This window comes from Orcinus orca, chromosome 3 (assembly GCF_937001465.1).
Source record: "Orcinus orca chromosome 3, mOrcOrc1.1, whole genome shotgun sequence".
Lineage (NCBI taxonomy): Eukaryota > Metazoa > Chordata > Mammalia > Artiodactyla > Delphinidae > Orcinus > Orcinus orca.
The window spans coordinates 76,032,574-76,054,546 of record NC_064561.1 but is presented as its reverse complement, the minus strand read 5'-3'; the positions used below and the strand labels follow the sequence as shown (position 1 = coordinate 76,054,546).

At 45.8% G+C, this 21,973-nt stretch overlaps 1 protein-coding gene across 8 annotated transcripts in view; it reads right to left on the bottom strand.

Annotated features, from left to right (window-relative positions):
• The window catches only part of ACSL6 (acyl-CoA synthetase long chain family member 6), a 291,721-nt gene that overhangs the window by 56,522 nt on the left and 213,226 nt on the right, over positions 1-21,973 (bottom strand). Inside the window, exons 11-14 of one of the 8 annotated variants that reach the window (XM_049707244.1) lie at positions 12,124-12,204; positions 10,958-11,280; positions 7,872-8,626; positions 6,854-6,939 (exon numbers count right to left, since the gene is read on the bottom strand). In XM_049707244.1, the coding sequence (XP_049563201.1) occupies positions 6,854-6,938 (85 nt within the window). In that variant the 5' untranslated portion in view covers position 6,939; positions 7,872-8,626; positions 10,958-11,280; positions 12,124-12,204. Of the gene's footprint in view, positions 1-6,853; positions 7,033-7,305; positions 7,810-7,871; positions 8,627-10,957; positions 11,281-12,123; positions 12,205-21,973 lie in introns of those variants that run through there. The other 7 variants (XM_033405860.2, XM_049707236.1, XM_049707240.1 and 4 more) reach the window with 7 other exon arrangements.

Sequence of the window (21,973 nt, the reverse complement as noted above, 5' to 3'; positions counted from 1 at the left end):
CACACGTATGATCATTTAGCCTGAGAGGAAATCTAGGACAAAACCACCCGGGAGCTGATTCTGAACCAATAGGAGGGTTTGGAGATGCTCCACAGATCTCCTGCAATCCAAAGGAAACAGGCCCTGTCAGCCTCTCAGCCCAGAGAAAATGCCCATCTTTGATGACCGTGCACTGCTGCCTCCCTCCTCAGGTCCTCCTACTGTCAGCTGGGGCCACACAGTATGCCCATGAAGCCCAGAGGCCAGGCATGTCTCTGGGAGGGTTCATGGGGCTGCCCCAGGGAGGAAAAGCAGGAGGTAGAGGAGAAAGAGAAAAGAAACGTCAGTCCAGATGGAAAAGGGGTCTTCACAGGTCACAGCTTTCCCTGCTGTCTGACCTGTGGCAAGGAGATCAGGGACACATGTAGCCAAATCTCCCAACAGCCCACTGGCCAGGGGAAGGCCACCCTCCCTTTCTCTCCACCACCCCAGGCAGAGCCAGGCTGAGGTGGAGGCAGCCTGCAGGCTGGGTGGGGGCTGAGTATGGGTGAGTCGAACGCATCCCCCAGAGAAGCACATCCAATCCATCTGCGGGAAGGTACATTCTCCACCATTAAGCAGGGTCCTGAGGTCCAGGTGGCTTCATGCAGCTAGGGGACACAGAAGAAGGGCCAGAAACACTGCTCCTTCCAAAGTCAAGAGGGGGACTTCCCTGGTGGCGCAGTGGTTAAGAATCCATCTGCCAGTGCAGGGGTCACGGGTTCAATCCCTGGTCCGGGAAGATCCCACATGCCGCAAAACAACTAAGCCCATGCGCCACAACTAGTGAGCCTGCACTCTAGAGCCCGTGAGCCACAACTACTGAAGCCCGCACGCCTAGAGCCCCTGCTCTGCAACAAGAGAAGCCACCACAATGAGAAGCCCACGCACTGCAACAAAGAGTAGCCCGCCACTCTCCGCAACTAGAGAAAGCCTGCGCAGCAAGGAAGACCCTACGCAGCCAGAAATAAATAAATTAAATAAAGCAAACAAAGTCAAGGGGCCACTGCAGGCCTAGATGGGTCCTCCCTGAGGCCCCCTTCTCCATGCTGACACCTGCTTTCCTCTTATTGGTCTCTAGGGCCTCACCATCAGCCTCTGGACAACCTCCCTGTCCCATCTCACTGGCGGGCCCACATCCCATCTTGTTGCCCTCTTTGTCCCAGCTCTGGCTACCTTCCCATCCCCGTTTCTGTCCTTGCTGTGTGGCCTCCAGTTGGCCTTGCTGTCTACTCTCTGGCTGACCTTACTGTCCCTCCCAGTAGCCCTCCTGTCTATGTGGCAGGACCTACAGTCAGTGCCCAGAATGGTTTATAGCCAAGGCTGGGGCAAGGGTGAGTGGTCAGGAGAAATCCCACTGGGGACTCTTCAGCCACCAGAACAATCTAGAGAAACAAACAAACAGGGAAAACACGCTAGTGGTAAAAACAGGGCTCTGCAGCGGACAAGTCCTGCTCAGTCCCTGATTATCTACCTCCCGTGCTGGTAGGTCAAGCTGTGGTACCCTGGGAGTAGGGCAGTGTTGCCGGTGTTGATTAGTGGGCTCTGTCTCAGAGCTGCCCACTCAACCTGGGCCTGCCTGTCCTCTCTCTCCATACCTCCAATAGCCATCAATCACTAGGTCTGCTCCTGGCCCTAACAGGTGCCAACCCAGATTTGCTTACCCCAGGGTCTGGGAACAGATGCTGACTGTTACCTCACTGGCACCATCCAGGCCTGGCTTCCTATTCTAAAGCTCCAGGAAGACAGTTACTCAGAATGCAGGCCTGAATGAGCAGATGACAAATCAGAAGCTCACCACCCCCAACTCTCCATGGACACCCCCAGGCACCCCTACTCCCTGGAGTAGCTGTCGGGAGAGCAAAGTTCTCCAGGAAGAGCTCGTAAGCAGGCACAGATGGGACTTCTTGGGATTTCAAATCTTTCAGGCTCTGAGATTACAGATTGGGCTTCTGAACAGATAGCTCAGCTTGGCTCAGAATCTGTCCAAGCCCATTTCCCATCCTCCTAATTCTGCCTGTCACAGATCCCAAGCTTCACACAAATCAGGAGCCACACAAAGTAACTGGGTCTGAGAATGACCACACCAACTATGGGCTCCTGGAGCAGCTGAGCAATTATGTGGGACCACCCCTGGGCCTCACCTGAAGGCCAACCCCAAGGGCCCAAAGTAGCACCTCACTAACAGTGCTACCCTCCTGGGGCCCAATGGGTGGTTAGTGGGGACTCTGGCCAGGCCAACGCAGGAGTGGGACCATCACACCAGATCATCCAGTGAGCTGAGGACCTTGACTAGGGCCTCCTTTCAGTTCTGCTTGGCCGGAGTTCCCAGCCTACCGGGAGACTGGAAACTTGGAGCTCTAAGGAAACAACAGAATCTCATCCTCAGAGAAGACTATCTTCTGTGAAACCAGTCACACCACAGCTGTGAGTGTGGTCATTCACTCACTCGTTAATTCAGCAAACACTTCTGGAGCACCACCTTCTGTTCCGGGTTCTCCACTGAAGGCTGATCTGGCTCTGCCTGCAAGGAGTTCACACCTGCTTTCCCCTACAGCTTCTACCATATTGGTGATATCCCCCAGCTAGGCATAGAGCCTGGCACCCAGTAGGAGAACACTCAAGGTCTGTTGTCAGCCAATGGACTTGTAGTGAGAAAACACCTCATTATTAAGATAAATTGTTCTCAGGGAATTCTTCATATCATTCATTTATGCAATCAACACTGATGCACACTGTGTACCGGCCCTGGCTTGGGCGCGGGGAGGAGACACCCAGGCTCTGCCCTCAAGGAGATCATAGGGCTAGTAGAGGAGGCAAAAGACTGTAGTTCAGTGGCACGCGTGCCACCAGGAGATGCATGCGGCTTGAGTAGTGTAGGGACAGTGTCACCTTGGCCATCCACATGCCCAGTTTGGGCCATATGTCCTTGATGCATCTACCACACAGAATGAAGCCTGTGCTGCCTGGCCTGGCCTTCTAGTGCCCGCAGAGGCCAGCCCTGGAGACCCCGCTGGCTGAGCAGAGTCCCTAACTCTCATTGATTCATCTTCCCAATCTTTTCTCACACGGATCCCTCTGCCTGGAACGCCTTTTCTTTCCCTACCCCCTTTCTGCACGTCAGAATCCTGCACCTCCTTTGAGGAAGGCTTAGCTCAAGGTGTTATAACTTTAGCTAACATTCAGTGAGCCCTTTCCTATGAGCCAGCCCCTGCTCTTTGCTCTTTACACCTGTCTTCTCTTTAAACCCTCCCCGTCCAAGGACTGCTCCTTTGTCTGTGCCCACTGACGTAGCCTGCTGGAGGGGCTCAGGCCCTGCCTGATCCTGCCTGATCCTCCGGGTCCCTTCTTGGCCTGGAGTCTGAGCATGTGGTCTGACTCACAGCTCTCAGGAGTTGCTTCACCACTGAACCTCCTTGTGTCTTTGTGCCACATCTATTAAATGGGGATAACAGCACCACAGTGTTGTGGGTAAGATTAAAGGAAAGCTTGGGGAACTGTAGAACATGGTGCTGGACACGTGATGGGTGCTCAGGGCAACAGCAGTCAAGTCAGCATGTTTGCAACAACACTTCCCCCATGAAAACACTGCTCCCCCCCAAAAGTACTTCATTCAACGAATATCTGAGTGCCTACTACGTGCCAGGCACTGGCTAGTTACACACTGCAGCTTCTGTTACACCAATGCCTGTAACTTCGGCCTCTTTTTGCAAACTCCTCATGCTCACTTATCCTGCATGCTGTGTGTGGGGGACAGTCCTGGGTCCCATCTGGGACTGTAGCTGAGCCAGGTTCGGCCTTCTGAAGGTCAACCCAAGAGCCCCTGTAATCACAAGGGACAGAAAACCTGCCAGAGAGCAGAATGGCTGGGTTCTGCCACCCCCTGGTGTCAGTGTGCTCTCACTGGGAGCACCCCTGTATCCTACCACAGGCCGGGGAGGGAGAGAAGGCACTGAGGTACGAATTCTCCCACACAGTGGTGCACCATGTGCAAATCCAGGCCTTATCTTGTGAGGCATGCCCTCAGATGTGCTGCCTGGTGCCCCACCATCTGTCAGGGCCCTGGCTGCCTTCTTGGGCCCCCTGGGATGGCCCCAGACCTCACACCAGTCCTCCACCCTAATGGGAGCAGGGGTGTGGGGAGAATCTGATGGGGCTGGGCTGAGCTAGGCTGTGCAAGTCTGCACTTGCCCTGGATACCTACAGCCAGGTTGCTGCCACACCAATCTCTGCCACCAGGGCCAGCCCCCATTCCCCTAAGGGTCACAGCTAGGGCCTCCTACCTTCCCCTTCCTGGAACCCAGCCTCAACTGGGCCATCCTTGGGCCACAGTTATTCTCATCCATAACATCACAACAGCCTCCCACTACTCTCCCAGCCTCCACCCTCCTCCTTCTGGCTCAGCCTGGCCACTGCAGCTAAATTGAGGGCTCCTCTGCCCCCCTGAATAAAACTCTTTTCTCTAGAATCCCCTCCCATCCAGACTCCATCCCGACTCCATCCCCTCCTACAAGCTAGACTCCTCAGGCACAAGACCCTAAAGACCCGCCTCCACCACAGTTCTTCCTGCACACTTTTGCTGGCCTGATTTTCTCTACCTGGGGTTTGGCCTACCTGACTCTGACAAAACACCCCTCCCTATATGCTGCAAAAGCCCACTCGGACCGATGGTTGGGTATATGGGGCACAGACTGGACACTGTAGAAGGACACAGGGCTGCATCAGCCTAGAAATTCATCCACCAGGAGGGGAGCCTCTTTCTACTTTGTACAAGGGTGCCATATAGGCAGGCAGAAGTGCCAATCCATTGCTCCCATAGTCCTCTGAGTGCTCACAGCACTGAGACCATGTTTTCCTGGGCCAGGCACAGCATCTGACGCACCACACTGGATCTATTTTGTTTCCTTGTTTATTACTCAATACACAGGTGGGATCTGGGCTGGCCTCAGCGGGGAACAGGACAAATACAGCCCTAGCTCTTCTAAGGCTCAGAGTACATGGCTGCTTCCCCCATATAATCAGTTCCTTCTCCAGGTGGCTCCCCTCTACCCTTCCCTTGTCTCCCTAGGGCTGGATTGGGTGGCAAACGGCACATAACTCTACAAACAGTAATATCACTTCAGGGGGCCTCTCCTATTTCTAACTGAGCCAGAGAGATCTGGCAGCTGCCATGGGACCCTGGCGATTACAAGGCAGAATGTGTTCTCAGTGTTAGCCTAGGTGTCCTCTCTGCTCTCAAAAAAAGGCTGGGGTCCAGGCAAAGTCCCAAGCAAGGTGGACGTGATCTGCGAATGCCACAATGTGTCTGAAGTGGGTACCACACACCAGCCTCAGTGTCTCACTCTTACACCAAGTATGGCATCTTTGAGGAATTTCCTGTACCCACTGAGAAACTTGGTCTGTAGGGAAGAAGATGTCACCTGTACCAAGAGTCACCCTGCTTGACTATTCTGAGGCCCCTGAACAGTCTTTCATTGAGGCAGTTTCCTCATTCTAGGAGGCGCCTGACCGCTTTGGGAAACACTCCACGCCGAAGCAGGACAGAAAACCAGTTTGAGTTAGCATCTGCTGAATCCCACTTTCAGACAAGCATCCCGCACTGTAAGGACTTTTTTTCTCAGAGGCTGATGACTCCTGCCACATGTGGCTCTGTAGCCCCCAGGCACTTCCCTATAGCCACAGAAGACCAAGGCTCCAGAGATCTACCCTTGGACCCATGGCTGGGTGGGGGCCTCCTAAGGGTAGGGCAAAGGGGTCCTGGCACAGGGAAAAGGCTCTGAGACCATCATCCAAGCAATAAATGGTGGCTGTTACTATCATCATCATCATCATTACCATTATTTTGATGACTCCTGCCCTTTATTCTTAACCCTAGCTCTAGCTCCAACCCTGCCTGTTGGATGAGCACATCAGGCCCAGAGTGCCCCTGCACGGCTTGGCCTCAGACACGGCAGACAGAAGGAGCTTAGGGAGCTGAGGGGATTAGGGAGGCCACACTCTCCCCAGCTCAGGGGAGGTGTCCCTGTGGCCTGACTCAGGGCAATGGTGGCAGGGGCTGCCCACCACTACCTGGCCTACCAACCCTCTAGGTTCAAGCCTGATACCAGGAAGCACTTAGCAATTAAAACTCAGATCAAATCCTAATCTGTCAGATATTATCCGTGTGACATTGGGCAAGTCAATTAACCTCTGAACCTCAGTAAAAAAAAGAGCACCACCAACCTCCTAGGATTTGCTGTGAATATTAAATAACACAGGCAAGGTTTCAGTTAAGGATTTCAAAAGGGTCGCCTTCCTCCCCTTCTTCGGCTCAGAAAGAACCTTACTACCTCCTCTGATGATGCTGTTTGAGCATGAAATAATAATAAAACTAACATTCATAAAGCACTTGCTCTGGGTCAGGTCCAGCTTAAAACCAGTTTAAGGTTCGAGCACTTCACATACATTATGAGACTGAATTTGCACATGGGGGTATGGGTGGGGGTGGGTGGAGACCCTTTAGTGGTATCATAACCTAGAGGAATCCAACACTCACAGAGGGGAGTGGCTGGTGTAGGCAGCAGAACTGGTGGATGACTGCACCCTGGGTGAGAGCCCAGGTCCTGTGTGGGGAGGGGGCAAGAGCATTGGGCAGGGATTCAGAAGGGGTTCTCAAGGTTTCTTGAGAGGATGCAGGGGTGAGAGGCTGACTCCTGTGAGGGGGAGAGGTGGGCGCTGGCAGGGTGGGGACACAAGCCATGGGCATAGCTGAGGATCCAGGTGAACCCTGCTTTACAGAAATCGTGTACTCCGGCTGAAGGGTGGGCAGGAGGGGTTTGTGAGGAAGCCTTCTCACCAGGATCAGGAAGCCCCAGGTCAGTCCCGGTCACGTCCTTGACCTGCTGTGGGACCTCAGGGTCCAACATCCTCAGGGTCTGCATCCTGGAGATGGACAAGGATGAACTGTCTGTCCCTGGACTTGGCCTTGGGGGACGAGTGGGCTCAGGGCCTAGTCTGCTCGGCGGATGGTTCTCACTATAAGGGGCGGGGGGAGTCGAGAACCGGAGGGAAGTTGTTGTGAGGTCTCGGAGAGCAAGGCCCCTCATTTTCACTGGCACAAGCACTTCCCAAACGCGGCCTGGAGCCCGCCAGAATTTGGAAGGGGGTAGACCTGGGGGGCCCAGGGTAGTCCTGAAAGGATGGCTCGGCAGCCGGGGCTGGGGGATCACCCCCAGCCTGGGACCAAGACCCCACCGCGTGCCAGGGATGAGGGTCACAGAAGAAGGCGGGGAGAGGGGGAAGACTTACCCGAGAACAGCCAGAGGGAGCCCCCCGACACGAGGAAGAAGGTCAGCATGTCGCTCAGCGGGACCCAGATGGGCCCGGCACGACCTCCCCGGCCCACAGCCCCGCAGCCCCAGCAGAAGCCGCGCAGCCGCTGCCGCCGGGTATTTTTAGCCCCCGCCCCCCCCCCTCGCCCGGCTCCGCAGCGCCCCGCCTCCGCGCGCGGCTGCGGTGTCTTGGCGGGAGGGGGAGGGCGCCACGGGCCCGCTCTGCACCGGAGCCCCCTTCCAGCCCCCTTCCAGCCCTGCCGCGGTCCAGGTCCGGGCGCTCCGCACGCTCACAGCCACGTGGGAACCGCCGAGGCCCCGGGCGGGGGAGGGGCCAGGCTGCAGAGCCGACCGGCCCTCTCCGCCCCGCCTAACGTCACGACCCGGAGTTCTGGGGAAACCGGCAGGAGAGGGCAGCACGGGCGACGAGCGTAGGAGCGCGACGCCGCGCGCACCCCACCAACGCGCGACCCTTACCCCTACCCAGCGCGATGCTGGCTTTTATGGCTGGGCGGGCTCGGGTGGCAGAGAGGTCGCGGTCACCTGTTCTAGGAGGCACACTTGCCGGTGGGCCGGTTCCCGCTGACGCTAACGCTCCCTAGGACCCCAGTTTTCAGACACCAGGAGCCTCTGGATGTCAGGTCTGCAAGCCAAAGAGGAGAGAGGGCGGTGAGGGTCTATTTAGGAACTGGAAAAGGGGCAGCTACGCCGGATAGTGCCCATATTCTCTGGGGACCTCAGATCTCTCTTTCTGGGAAGATTGGATCTGAGGCCACCCAAGGTCACAGGAGGCTCCATGTGGTAACAGGCTGCCACACAGGGTCACATGAAGTCACAGGAACCCACATGGAATCACAGGTGTTCCACCAGAACACAGGCAATCCTGGTCTTCACCCACAATCTTATGTGGCACATGAGGTCTCAAGAGGCCCCTAGTAGCTAAAATGAATGGCCACATAGGCACCCACGGTCACAGATTGCCACACTGCTAGCTGAGCGGTTGTGTTACCAAACGGAACTCATCGCGCCTGAGGCACAGCAAAGCGAATCTACTGACACCAGGTTTTGGTGAAGGAAAGTACAGTGTTTATCACAGTGCTCCAAGCAAGGGAGTGGAAGATAAACCTCAGATACACTTCAACTCGGTCTTTGAGTTAGGATTTTTTTAAAGAACAAACAGGCTGGAATTAATTGTCTTGTGACATTTCTTCATTGTAGTTTTGAAAGTCAGGATGTCCCTGGTTTATGATGCTCTGGCCAGGTGGTCCATGGCTTGCAGTCTGTTAGCTCATCTTGCCCTGGAGAAACAACCCGAGTTTGTATATTAATGATGATATCTCTAATAGCTTTTAGTACATTAACAATGTTATCAACACAGCAATTTTAGTCATCTGATTCTGGTTGATTACTGTTTAGTTAGCAGAGGATTGAGGTCAGAGGGGATAAGAAAGGGGATAAAGTTTTGGGTAGAGAGATTAATCATAAACTCAGTAAAGAAACTCAATTTTAGGGGGACTTGGCTTCAATCCTGAAACTGAGCAGGGCCCTGTGGGGCTCTCAGGCACAGAGGTTTCTTTTTGTCCCCCATTTCTTATAGGCAAGACTCCAGCCTCCGTGACCTTCCCGGAGTTCCAAAGGGCAGATTCGAACAGTTGCTAATCAAGGGAGGAGCAGTCAAGAAACCACCTGAGTCAAGATTAGGAGACCTGACCATCTGAGACAGCACACATCCTAATCTTGTCAGCAACCCCACCCTTGGGAAGTATTGTCAAAACTCCTCATCACATCGTCCTGGGTTGGGACACATAGTTTTTTGAGGCAGGAGCCCGCTGCGTCCCCCTTTGCCTGGCAAAGTAACAAAGCTATCCTTTTCTACTTCACCCAAAACTCTGTCTCTCGGATTTGATTTGGCACTGGTGTACAGAGAAGTTGAGCTTTCGGCATCAATCCCCACTCCTGTTTTAACTTTTCCCCAAATCTTTGAGGGAACAGAGTGATGACTATTCTATTTCCTGCTGAAATGGGGCATAGTCCTGCCTCAATTTGGGGAATGGAAACATTGCATACCAAGTTGGACATGTTTCCGAGTTCCAGGTCTTAGACCCAAGACTTATGTGATTAAATTTTAGTCCCCTGGTCCACCATTTTGGTGCAACAGCTTATAGCACATTTTATTTATTTATTTTTCAAAACATCTTTATTGGAGTATAATTGCTTTACAATGGTGTGTTAGTTTCTGCTTTATAACAACGTGAATCAGCTATACATATACATATATCCCCATAGCTCCTCCCTCTTGTGTCTCCCTCCCATCCTCCCTATCCCACCCCTCTAGGTGGTCACAAAACACTGAGCTGATCTCCCTGTACAGCGCATTTTATAATCAGATAACCAATTAGAAGTAAGAGGAGTGACAACCCAAACTTTAATAAACCTTGGAAAATAGATCTCGTTCCCTGAGGAATTCAGGAGAATAAGCCTGAAAACCAGCCTGGATCTGGTACTAATGGGGAGACTTGTAGCCAGGTAGCCAATTTCCTAATTCTGTGTAAGTAGGTTTTAACTTCTGATACGGTATTAACATATACATAACAGGAGCTATTAGCTACTACACATATGTTTCCTTTTTCTGCTAAAATCTATTCTAAAGCAATTTTATTGTCGAGTACTAGTCTGGCTAAAGAATCTAATGCCTTCTGCTGGGAGGCTAAAGCTGTCTCATTTGTTACTAACATTCCTAAAGTAAGATCAAGATTTCATAGTCACCTTGAGACCATAAGGTTGCAGTTGAGGGCTGCTAGCAGATGTTGAGAACAGCTGGTGGTGTTCTTGAGTCTGATACAGTTCAGAAAATTCAAGTCCTCAGTAATATAGGAAGAAATCTGAAACCATGGCCACCCAGTTCTTTTTGGGATGTCTGAACCACAGTTACTCTATTTTGATTTCTAAATACAATTTTTTCCTTAATGGTTAAAGCAGATGTAATACAATGTATGTTCAACAAGCCACAGAATAGGCTGTTCCAGTTTAATTTAAATGATGTATAAGCCAGAATGACTTTCCCAGACCTCAATATGTGAAAATTTCTTTGATCATTTACACTTTTGTTTGCAAATCTTTCGATAGATCAAAGTATTTGTCCTGTGATGCCAAGATGATTGCTGCCTCCCTGAATCCATCATGTCCCTCAGTGCTAGACCTCCTTTTTGTTTATATATATCTATAGCTATATCTATATAGATATCTATATCTACTATGTCTATCTATCTCTATATATACATAGACAGAGAGATATGCCTAGTTATCTACATTGGGTGAAAACTAATCAGACATAGTGAACAAGTTCAGAGGTCTGATTATGGGGGAACATTTTATAGGATATACATTTTATCCATTACACCAAATTGTCACACAAATATTGTACATGTGCTTTTAGCAGAAGACCTAAAGCAAGCAGTGATGCCTGTCATGAGCAGTTATACTCTGATAACTTCACTAGAGAATTTTCCTTCTATCCTGAACGTTGGGGCAACAGTATGGTTAGAAGTAAAATAATAACTTTCAATTTTGATAGGAGACAAACATTTGGTAAACAGTTCAATTGAATTAGTAAGATGGGTCTTACAGACCTAGTCTAGATTCTTGGGTCAACAGTCTACCACAGCTGTCATCTTCTTCTCCTTCTCATCTTGATGTGGGTGTCATTTGCGGTCAGTAGTCCTTTCTGTAGGCCAGTCCAGTGAAGATACCCTTCTTAAGTGGGAAATCTGAATTCAAGAGTCAATTCCTTTCAGTTTTGCTGTGCAAGAGCTACTTAAGAGTACCTAATAAGGGTCTTTTCATCTAGGTTAGAGACAGTCCTTTAACTGATGCCTTTTCCAGGATGAATAATTTCCTGGTTGCAGGTCATGGGGCATCTGATCTTCATCCAAAGATAAACTGCTGTGATAAGCTTCAGAAACAAATTTAGAGTGTTCTTTTAATAATTCAATTAAACTTTACAATAATGTAGTATAATAACAAGGAGTTATCTGGGAAGTGAGTCTTAGGCAGTAAATACAGTTCTCAACTAACAAAACTAGAATTTAATATCCACTGGAACATAATCTTTTTCTCTCTAAAATTACCCTAATTTCTACCAGATATAGCCAAATTAAGACTAATTTGTCGGGCTTCCCTGGTGGTGCACTGGTTAAGAATCTGCCTGCCAGTGCAGAGGATACAGGTTCCTGCCCTGGTCCAGGAAGATCCCACATACTGAGGAGCAACTAAGCCCATGCGCCACAACTACTGAGCCTGCGCTCTAGAGCCCACAAGCCACAACTACTGAGCCTGCGTGCTGCAACTACTGAAGCCTGCACCCCTAGAGCCCGTGCTCCTACAACCAGAGAAGCCATCGCAATGAGAAGCCTGCACACCACAACGAAGAGTAGCCCCCACTCTCCTGCTGCAACTACAGAAAGCCTGCGTGCAGCAACGAAGACCCAACACAGCCCAAAAAAATAATAAAGAAATAAATTAAACAAATAGAAAAAAAATTTTTAAAGACTAATTTGTTTGCAAAATAAGTCTGGTTTTAGTAAACTTGGCCTGATTATTTACAAAAGTGTAATTGATCATATAGGCTCTTTTAAATCAGCTGTGCTGGAACTTTTCATAAGGAATCTCAGATGGAACTTTTTAAAAGGACTCTCAAGGCCAGGAAAGCCACTCCAGCCAAGGGCTTATCACAGATTCTGCTTGCGATATCTATAGGTTTGGGTGAATTCTTCTCTTCTCGAGGACCCCCAAATACCTTGAGATTCCTGCACCTGTCAGGAGGTGATCTTCCTTATTCACCTGATAAGGCTGCTGGAAACCTAAGAGTTTACAATTTCTGGAGGGATCAGGTAGAGAGAAAAGATAAGTATTTCAGTTCTCCTTATGAAGGTATAATTTATCAAGCTGCTGGAAGTCATAATTAGCTTAAGGGGAAAGCTTTACTTATATCTGGAGAACACAGATTAAAGTCAGTAATATTTCAGATAAAAACCATTTTATAAAACCATAGTCTCCAGTTCACTCAGTCCTATGTAATGAATCCTTCATCAGGATTCATTTTTCTTACCCAGTTCAGTGGCATAATCTGCAAGATATCAGAAACCTGTACTTTCCATGAATCTTCTTGAAGATGAGGCATTTTTTGCAAAAGCATTATAGTACAATAATAAACTCTATAAATGACAAAAAACTTCAAAAGGCATCATTAAAGATCTTATTACAATGCAACTGACAAAGAAACTTGGTTACTGCTATGACAGACAACATTGTAAGGTAATAACTAGAATTATGACTGATAGCGTTTTATTAGGGCATACCAGATTTTTTAGGAATTCCATATAATTTCTAACATATCTATATTAACAATATTTACCCATCCAGTATAACCTGAGAATGTTTATCACTCTTTGACAATGCTTCCCATGTAATTTAAAATACCAAATAATCCTAGTTAGTTTAATATCTCTCTCTCAGGTTCTTCAGGGGCCCTTTAGAAAACTCAGAGTTAGCTAGAGGTCAAATGAACTTTAATTAGAATTTGACCTTTGGGAAATTTGTCAAAAATATCAAAAAGTTTCAAAACACTTAGTCAAATAGGGTCATAGGTCACTGTGAAACAGTACTTATTCACTTAACCAAACTGACAATAAAATATATCAAAAGCAGGGCTTCCCTGGTGGCTCAGTGGTTGAAAGTCCGCCTGTCGATGCAGGGGACACGGGCTCGTGCCCTGGTTCGGGAAGATCCCACATGCCATGGAGCGGCTGGGCCCGTGAGCCATGGATGCTGAGCCTGCATGTCTGGAGCCTGTGCTCCACCACGGGAGAGGCCACAACAGTGAGAGGCCCGCATACCGCAAAAAAAAAAAAAAAAAAAAATCAAAAGCAAATACAAAGAGTTACAACAAATTTCTTAAAAGCTTGTAAAGAAACTTATGATGTTACCAAAAGCAGCTCAAAATTTAAAAAAAAGAACAAAAACCCTTTGTTCTCTTGACAGAGAGAAACCAAATTCAGGTTTTTCACCATCTTACCTTTAATATTAACATTGATTTACTCAAATTCATTCTGATTTTAGTTACTCCTGACCACACACAGAATTCCTTTCTTTTTTTTCTCTAGGAATTTTCTTTGTATTTCCACTCAACTTTTATGTATTTTTTTTTCTTATTAGTCATCCATTTTATACACATCAGTGTATACATGTCAATCCCAATCTCCCAGTTCATCACACCACCAACCCCCCACCACTTTCCCCCCTTGGTGTCCATAGGTTTGTTCTCTACATCTGTGTCTCTAATTCTGCCCTGCAAACTGGTTCGTCTGTACCATTTTTCTAGGTTCCACATATATGCATTAATATATGATATTTGTTTTTCTCTTTCTGACTTACTTCACTCTGTATGATAGTCTCTAGATGCATCCACATCTCTACAAATGACCCAATTTCGTTCCTTTTTATGGCTGAGTAATATTCCATTGTATATAGGTACCACAACTTCTTCATCCATTTGTCTGCCACTGGGCATTTACATTGCTTCCATGACCTGGCTATTGTAAATAGTGCTGCAATGAACATTGGGGTGCATGTGTCTTTTTGAATTATGGTTTTCTCTGGGTATATGCCCAGTAGTGGGATTGCTGGGTCATATGGTAGTGCTATTTTTAGTTCTTTAAGGAACCTCCATACTGTTCTCCATAGTGGCTGTATCAATTTACAGTCCCCAAAACAGTGCAAGAGGGTTCCCTTTTTCGCCACACCCTCTCCAGCATTTGTTGTTTGTAGATTTTCTGATGATGCCCATTCTAACTGGTGTGAGGTGATACCTCATTGTAGTTTTGATTTGCATTTCTCTAATAATTAGTGATGTTGAGCAGCTCCTCATGTGCTCGTTGGCCATCTGTATGTCTTCTTTGGAGAAATGTCTATTTAGGTCTTCTATCCATTTTTGGATTGCGTTGTTTTATTTTTTTAATATTGAGGTGCATGATCTGTTTATATATTTTGGAGATTAACCTTTGTCTGATGATTCATTTGCAAATATTTTCTCCCATTCTGAGGGCTGTCTTTTCATCTTGTTTATGGTTTCTTTTGCTGTGCAAAAGCTTTGAAGATGGGCTCCCCTGGTGGTGCAGTGGTTGAGAGTCCGCCTACTGATGCAGGGGACATGGGTTCGTGCCCTGGTCCGGGAAGATACCACATGCCGCGGAGCGGCTGGGCCCGTGAGCCATGGCCACTGAGCCTGCGCGTCTGGAGACTGTGCTCCACAACGGGAGAGGCCACAACAGTGAGAGGCCCATGTACCGCAAAAAAAAAAAAAAAAAAAAAAAGATTTGAAGTTCCATTAGGTCCTATTTCTCTATTTTTGTTTTTATTTCCATTACCTTAGGAGGTGGATCAAAAAATATCTTGCTGTGATTTATGTCAAAGAGTGTTCTTCCTATGTTTTCCTCTAAGAGTTTTATAGTGCCCGGTCTTACATGTAGGTCTCTAATCCATTTTGAGTTTATTTTTCTGTATGGTGTTAGGGAGTGTTCTAATTTCATTCTTTTACATGTAGCTGTCCAGTTTTCCCAGCACCACTTATTGAAGAGACTGTCTCTTCTCCATTGTATATCTTTGCCTCCTTTGTCATAAACTAGTTGACCATAGGTGCGTGGGTTTATCTCTGGGCTTTCTCTCCTGTTCCATTGATCTATATTTCTGTTTTTGTGCCAGTACCATATTGTCTTGATTACTGTAGCTTTGTAGTATAGTCTGAAGTCAGGGAGCCTGATTCCTCCAGCTCCGTTTTTTTCCCCCAAGACTGCTTTGGCTATTTGGGGTCTTCTGTGTCTCCATACAAATTTTAAGATTTCTTGTTCTAGTTCTGTAAAAATTGCCATTGGTAATTTGATAGGGATTGCATTGAACCTGTAGATTGCTTTGGGTAGTATAGTCATTTTCACAATATTGATTCTTCCAATCCAAGAACGTGGTATATCTCTCCATCTGATGGTATCATCTTTAATTTCTTTCATCAGTGTCTTATAGTTTTCTGCATACAGGTCTTTTGTCTCCCTAAGTAGCTTTATTCCTAGGTATTTTATTCTTTTTGGTGCAGTGGTAAATGGAAGTGTTTCCTTAATTTCTTTTTCAGATTTTTCATCATTAGTGTATAGGAATGCAAGAGATTTCTCTGCATTAATTTTGTATCCTGCAACTTTACCAAATTCATTGATTAGCTCTAGTAGTTTTCTGGTGGCATCTTTAGTATTCTCTATGTATAGTATCATGTCATCTGCAAACAGTGAGAGTTTTACTTCTTCTTTTCTGATTTGTATTCCTTTTATTTCTTTTTCTTCTCTGATTGCCATGGCTAGAACTTCCAAAATTATGTTGAATAATAGTGGTGAGAGTGGACATCCTTGTCTTGTTCCTGATCTTAGAGGAAGTGCCTTCAGTTTTGCACCATTGAGAATGTTTGCTGTGGGTATGTCATATATGGCCTTTATTATGTTGAGGTAGGTTCCCTCTATGCCCACTTTCTGTAGGGTTTTTATCATAAATCGGTGTTGAATTTTGTCAAAAGCTTTTTCTGCATCTATTGAGATGATCATATGTTCTTTGGGGTTTTTTGTTTCTTGGTACATGGGCCTCTCACTGTTGTGGCCTCTCCCGTTGCGGAGCACAGGCTTCGGACACGCAGGCTCAACGGCCATGGCTCACGAGCCCAGCCGCTCCGTGCCATGTGAGATCTTCCTGGACCGGGGAACAAACCCGTGTCCCCTGCATCGGCACGCGGACTCTCAACCACTGCACCACCAGGGAAGCCCAATCATATGGTTTTTATTCTTCAATTTGTTAATATGGTGTATCACATTGATTGATTTGCATATATTGAAGAATCCTTGCTTCACTGGGATAAATCCCACTTGATCATGGTGTGTGATCATGGTGTGTTGTTGGATTCTGTTTGCTAGTATTTTGTTGAAGATTGTTGCATCTATATTCAATCAGTGATATTGGTCTGTAATTTTCTTTTTTTGTAGTATCTTTGTCTGGTTTTGGTATCAGGGTGATGGTGGCCTCATAGAATGAATTTGGGAGTGTTCCTTCCTCTGCAACTTTTTGGAAGAGTTTGAGAAGGATGGGTGTTAGCGCTTCTCTAAATGTTTGATAGAATTCACCTGTGAAGCTATCTGGTCCTGGGCTTTTGTTTGTTGGAAGATTTTTAATCACACTTTCAATTTCAGTACTTGTGATTGGTCTGTTCATATTTTCTATTTCTTCCTGGTTCAGACTTGGAAGGTTATACCTTTCTAAGAACTTGCCCATTTTTTCCAGGTTGTCCATTTTATTGGCATAGAATTGCTTGTAGTACTCTTAGGATGCTTTGTATTTCTGTGGTGTCCGTTGTAACTTCTCCTTTTTCATTTCTAATTTTATTGATTTGAGTCCTCTCCCTCTTTTTCTTGATGAGTCTGGCTAATATTTAACAATTTTGTTTATCTTCTCAAAAAACCAGCTTTTACTTTTATTGATCTTTGCTATTGTATTCTTTGTTTCTATTTCATTTATTTCTGCTCTGATCTTTATGACTTCTTTCCTTCTGCTAACTTTGGGTTTTGTTTGTTCTTTCTCTAGTTCCTTTAGGTGTAAGGTTAGATTGTTTATTTGAGTTTTTTCTTGTTTCTTGAGGTAGGCTTGTATAGCTATAAACTTCCCTCTTAGAACTGCTTATGCTGCATCCCATAGGTTTTGGATCGTCGTGTTTTCATGGTCATCTGTCTCTAGGTATTTTTTGATTTCCTCTTTGATTTCTTCAGTGATCTCTTGGTTATTTAGTAACGTATTGTTTACCCTCCATGTGTTTGTGTTTTTAACGTTTTTTTCCCTGTAATTAATTTCTAATCTCATAGAGTTGTGGTCAGAAAAGATGCTTGATATGATTTCAATTTTCTTAAATTTACTGAGGCTTGATTTGTGACCCAAGATGTCATCTATCCTGGAGAATGATCCGTGCGCACTTGAGAAGAAAGTGTAATCTGCTGTTTTTGGATGGAATGTCTTATAAATATCAATTAAATTTATCTGGTCTATTGTCTCATTTAAAGCTTGTGTTTTCCTATTAATTTTCTGTTTGGATGATCTGTCCATTGCTGTAAGTGAGGCGTTAAAGTCCCCCACTATTATTGTGTTACTGTTGACTTCCTCTTTTAGAGCTGTTAGCAGTTGACTTATGTATTAAGGTGCTCCTGTGTTGGGTGCATAAGCATTTATAATTGTTATATATTCTTCTTGGATTGATCCCTTGATCATTACATAGTGTCCTTCCTTGTCTCTTGTAACATTCTTTATTTTAAAGTCTATTTTATCTGATATGAGTATTGCTACTCCAGCTTTCTTTTGATTTCCATGCATGGAATATCTTTTTCCATCACCCCACTTTCAGTCTGTATGTGTCCCTAGGTCTGAAGTGGGTCTCTTGTAGACAGCATATATATATGGGTCTTGTTTTTGTATCCATTCAGCAAGCCTGTGTCTTTTGCTTGGAGCATTTAATCCATTCAAGTTTAAGGTAATTATCGATATGTATGTTCCTATTACCATTTTCTTAATTGTTTTGGGTTTGTTTTTGCAGGTTCTTTTCTCCTCTTGTGTTTCCTGCCTAGAGAAGTTCCTGTAGCATTTGTTGTAGAGCTGGTTTGGTGGTGCTGAATTCTCATAGCTTTTGCTTGTCTGTAAAGCTTTTGAATTCTCCATCGAATCTGAATGAGATCCTTGTCAGGTAGAGTAATCTTGGTTGTAGGTTCTTCCCTTTCATCACTTTAAGTATATTATGCCACTCCCTTCTGGCTTGTAGAGTTTCTGCTGAGAAATCAGCTGTTAACCTTATGGGAGGTCTCTTGTATGTTATTTGCGTTTTTCCCTTGCTGCTTTCAATAATTTTCTTTGTCTTTAATTTTTGCCAATTTGATTACTATATATCTTGGCATGTTTCTCCTTGGGTTTATCCTGTATGGGACTCTCTGCACTTCCTGGACTTGGGTGGCTATTTCTTTTCCCATGTTAGGGAAGTTTTCAACTATAATCTCTTCAAATATTTTCTTGGGTCCTTTCTCTCTCTTCTCCTTCTGGGACCCCTATAATGCGAATGTTGTTGTGTCTAATGTTGTCCCAGAGGTCACTTAGGCTGTCTTCATTTCTCTTCATTCTTTTTTCTTTATTCTGTTCTGCAGCAGTGAATTCCACCATTCTGTCTTCCAGGTCACTTATCCGTTCTTCTGCCACAGTTGTTCTGCTATTGATTCCTTCTAGTGTATTTTTCATTCTGTTATTGTATTGTTCATCTCTGTTTTGTATTTTTTTTTGGTTTTTTTTTTGCGGTACGCGGGCCTCTCACTGTTGTGGCCTCTCCCGTGGTGGAGCACAGGCTCCAGACACGCAGGTTTAGCAGCCATGGCTCACGGGCCCAGCTGCTCCGTGGCATGTGGGATATTCCTGAACTGGGGCATGAACCCATGTCCCCTGCATCGGCAGGCAGACTCTCAACCACTGCTCCACCAGGGAAGCCCATCTCTGTTTGTTTGTTCTTTAATTCTTATAGATCTTTGTTAAACATTTCTTGCATCTTCTCGATCTTTGCCTCCACTCTTTTTCTGAGGTCCTGGATCATCTTCACTATCATTCTTCTGAATTCTTTTTCTGGAAGATTGCCTATCTCCATTTCCTTTAGTTATTTACCTGGGGTTTTATCTTGTTCCTTCATCTGGTACATAGCCCTCGGCCTTTTCATCTTGTTTATCTTTCTGTGTATGGTTTTTGTTCCACAGGCTGCAGGATTATAGTTCTTGCTTCTGCTGTCTGCCCTCTGGTGGATGAGGCTATCTAAGAGGCTTGTGTAAGTTTCCTGATGGGAGGGACTCGAATTCCTTTCTAAAGATTTTTTTGCCTCTTGCAAATCTTCTACAACTTTCTATATCTATATTAATTTGTTCCTTATTTTCTCTCCTATTTAGAAATAACCAGATTTCAGACAAAATTATTTTCCCTTAACAAGATGCCTTTCCATTCCTCATACCTTCTCTTTCCTTGCATACAAAGATGTTTTCCTTATTAATTTTCAGTTTTAATTACATATATAATTAGAATTCTCAACTCTTAAAAACCTTAATTTCTAGTGAAAAGTAAGAAGTAAGCAATTATGATCTGTCTTACATTAGCATTCTGTAGATTGGCAAACATAAATATTATTTGTAATTTCTAAAAACATGTACTTACAATCCAAAAATGTCTTGGTGTGACACTAAACATATTTATTAATAGTTCTAAATATCTTTAGTGTCTCTGTAAAAGGAAGCCTATGTTCAGCAATTAATGTTCCAGTATTTTATTTTATTTGGGAATGACCTAGATATTTTGAAAACTTTCATCACTTAATTTAGCAAAAATTTAAAGTTTCAAGCAACCAAAAGCTGGAGAGACTGTTTTTAAGCAGACATTCCTAAAACATAATTATCCTTGAAGAGTTTACCTAAAAGCTTTTATCTCATTTATATTTAATTGACTTATAAAAATTTCATCATACCAAGTTATTATTGTTTTTGCTGACAAATTTTGTAACAGATATAATAAGATCTTATTTGATGTCTAGTAAACCTAGGTACGATAAAATTATTATACTTAATGTTGATGGCTCTAAAGACATGTCTGTATTTTCTTTTAATATTTATTTATGTATTTACTTGGCTATGCCAGGTCTTAATTGCAGTACATGGGATCTTTGTTGCTGCGTGCGGGATCTTCCTGGAAGCATATGGGATCTTTAGTTGCAGCATGAGAACTCTTAGTTGTGGCATGTGGGATATAGTTCCCTACCCAGGGATCGAACTCGGGTCCCCTGCATTGGGAGCATGGACTCTTTGCCACTGGACCACCAAGGAAGTCCCGACATGTTTGTATTAATTAAACCAGTTCACTTAAACTAACTTTAATACCAAATATTAATTTAATATGAAATATTTCCCAGTTCATGTAAACCTGAAATTCACTGGGGTTAGTTACTTTTATATTTCTAGGAATTATGTATGCACTCAACTTCCTTTAAGCCGATTAAATAGAGCTATTTAGAAATTAATTTTGGTAAGACTGAGATCTTCAAGATGGCAGAGGAGTAAGACTTGGAGATCACCTTCCTCCCCACAAATACATCAGAAATACATCTACATGTGGCACAACTCCTGTAGAACACCTACTGAACGCTGGCAGAAGACCTCAGACTTTCCAAAAGGCAAGAAACTTCCCAGGTACCTGGGTAGGGCAAAACAAAAAAGAAAAAACAGAAACAAAAGAATAGGGACGGGACCTGCACCTCTGGGAGGGAGCTGTGAAGGAGGAAAAGTTTCCACACACTAGGAAGCCCCTTCACGGGCAGAGACAAGGGCTGGGCGGGAGGGGGAAGCTTCAGAGCCACAGAGGAGATTGCAGCAACAGGGGTGCAGAGGGCAAAGTGGAGAGATTCTCGCATGGAGGATCGGTGCCAACCAGCACTCACCAGCCCAAGAGGCTTGTCTGCTCACCCACCGGGGTGGGTGGGGGCTGGGAGCTGAGGCTCTGGCTTCAGAGGTCAGATCCCAGAGAGAGGACTGGGGTTGGTGGCGTGAACACAGCCTGAAAGGAGCTAGTGCGCCACAGCTGGCTGGGAGGGAGGCTGGGAAAAAGTCTGGAGCTGCCTAAGAGGCAAGAGACCGTTGTTTCAGGCTGCACGAGGAGGGGGGGGCTCAGAGCATCACCTAAACGAGCTCCAGAGATGGGCGTGAGCCGCGGCTATCAGCTTGAACACAAGAGATGGGCAAGAGACAATAAGGCTGCTGCTGCAGCCACCAGGAAGCCTGTGTGCAAGCACAGGTCACTATCCACACCTCCCCTCCCAGGAGCCTCTGCAGCCCACCACTGCCAGGGTCCCGTGATCCAGGGACAACGTCCCCAGGAGAACACACGGCATGCCTCAGGCTAATGCAACATCATGCGGGCCTCTGCCAACGCAGTCTCGCTCCACGTTCTGTACCCCTCCCTACCCTTGACCCGAATGAGGCAGAGCCTCTGAACCAGCTGCTACTTTAACCCCATCCTGTCCAGGCAGTAACAGATGCCCTCAGGCGACCTACATGCAGAGACGGGGCCAAATCCAAAGCTGAACCCCAGGAGCTGTGTGAACAAAGAAGAAAAAGGGAAATTTCTCCCATCAGCCTCAGGAGCAGCGGATTAAATCTCCACAGTCAACCTGATGTACCCTGCATCTGTGGAATACATGAATAGACAACGAATCATCCCAAAATTGAGGTGGTGGAGTTTGGGAGCAACCGTAGACTTGGGGTTTGCTTTCTGCATCTAATTAGTTTCTGGTCTCATGTTTATCTTAGTTTAGTATTTAGAACTTATTATCATTGGTAGATTTGTTTATTGATTTCGTTGCTCTCTTCCATTTTTTTTTTATATATAGATATATATATTTTTTTCCTTTTTCTCTTTTTGTGTGTATATGTATGCTTCTTTGTGTGATTTTGTCTCTATAGCTTTGCTTTTACTATTTGTCCTAGGGTTCTGTCTGTCCATATATATAT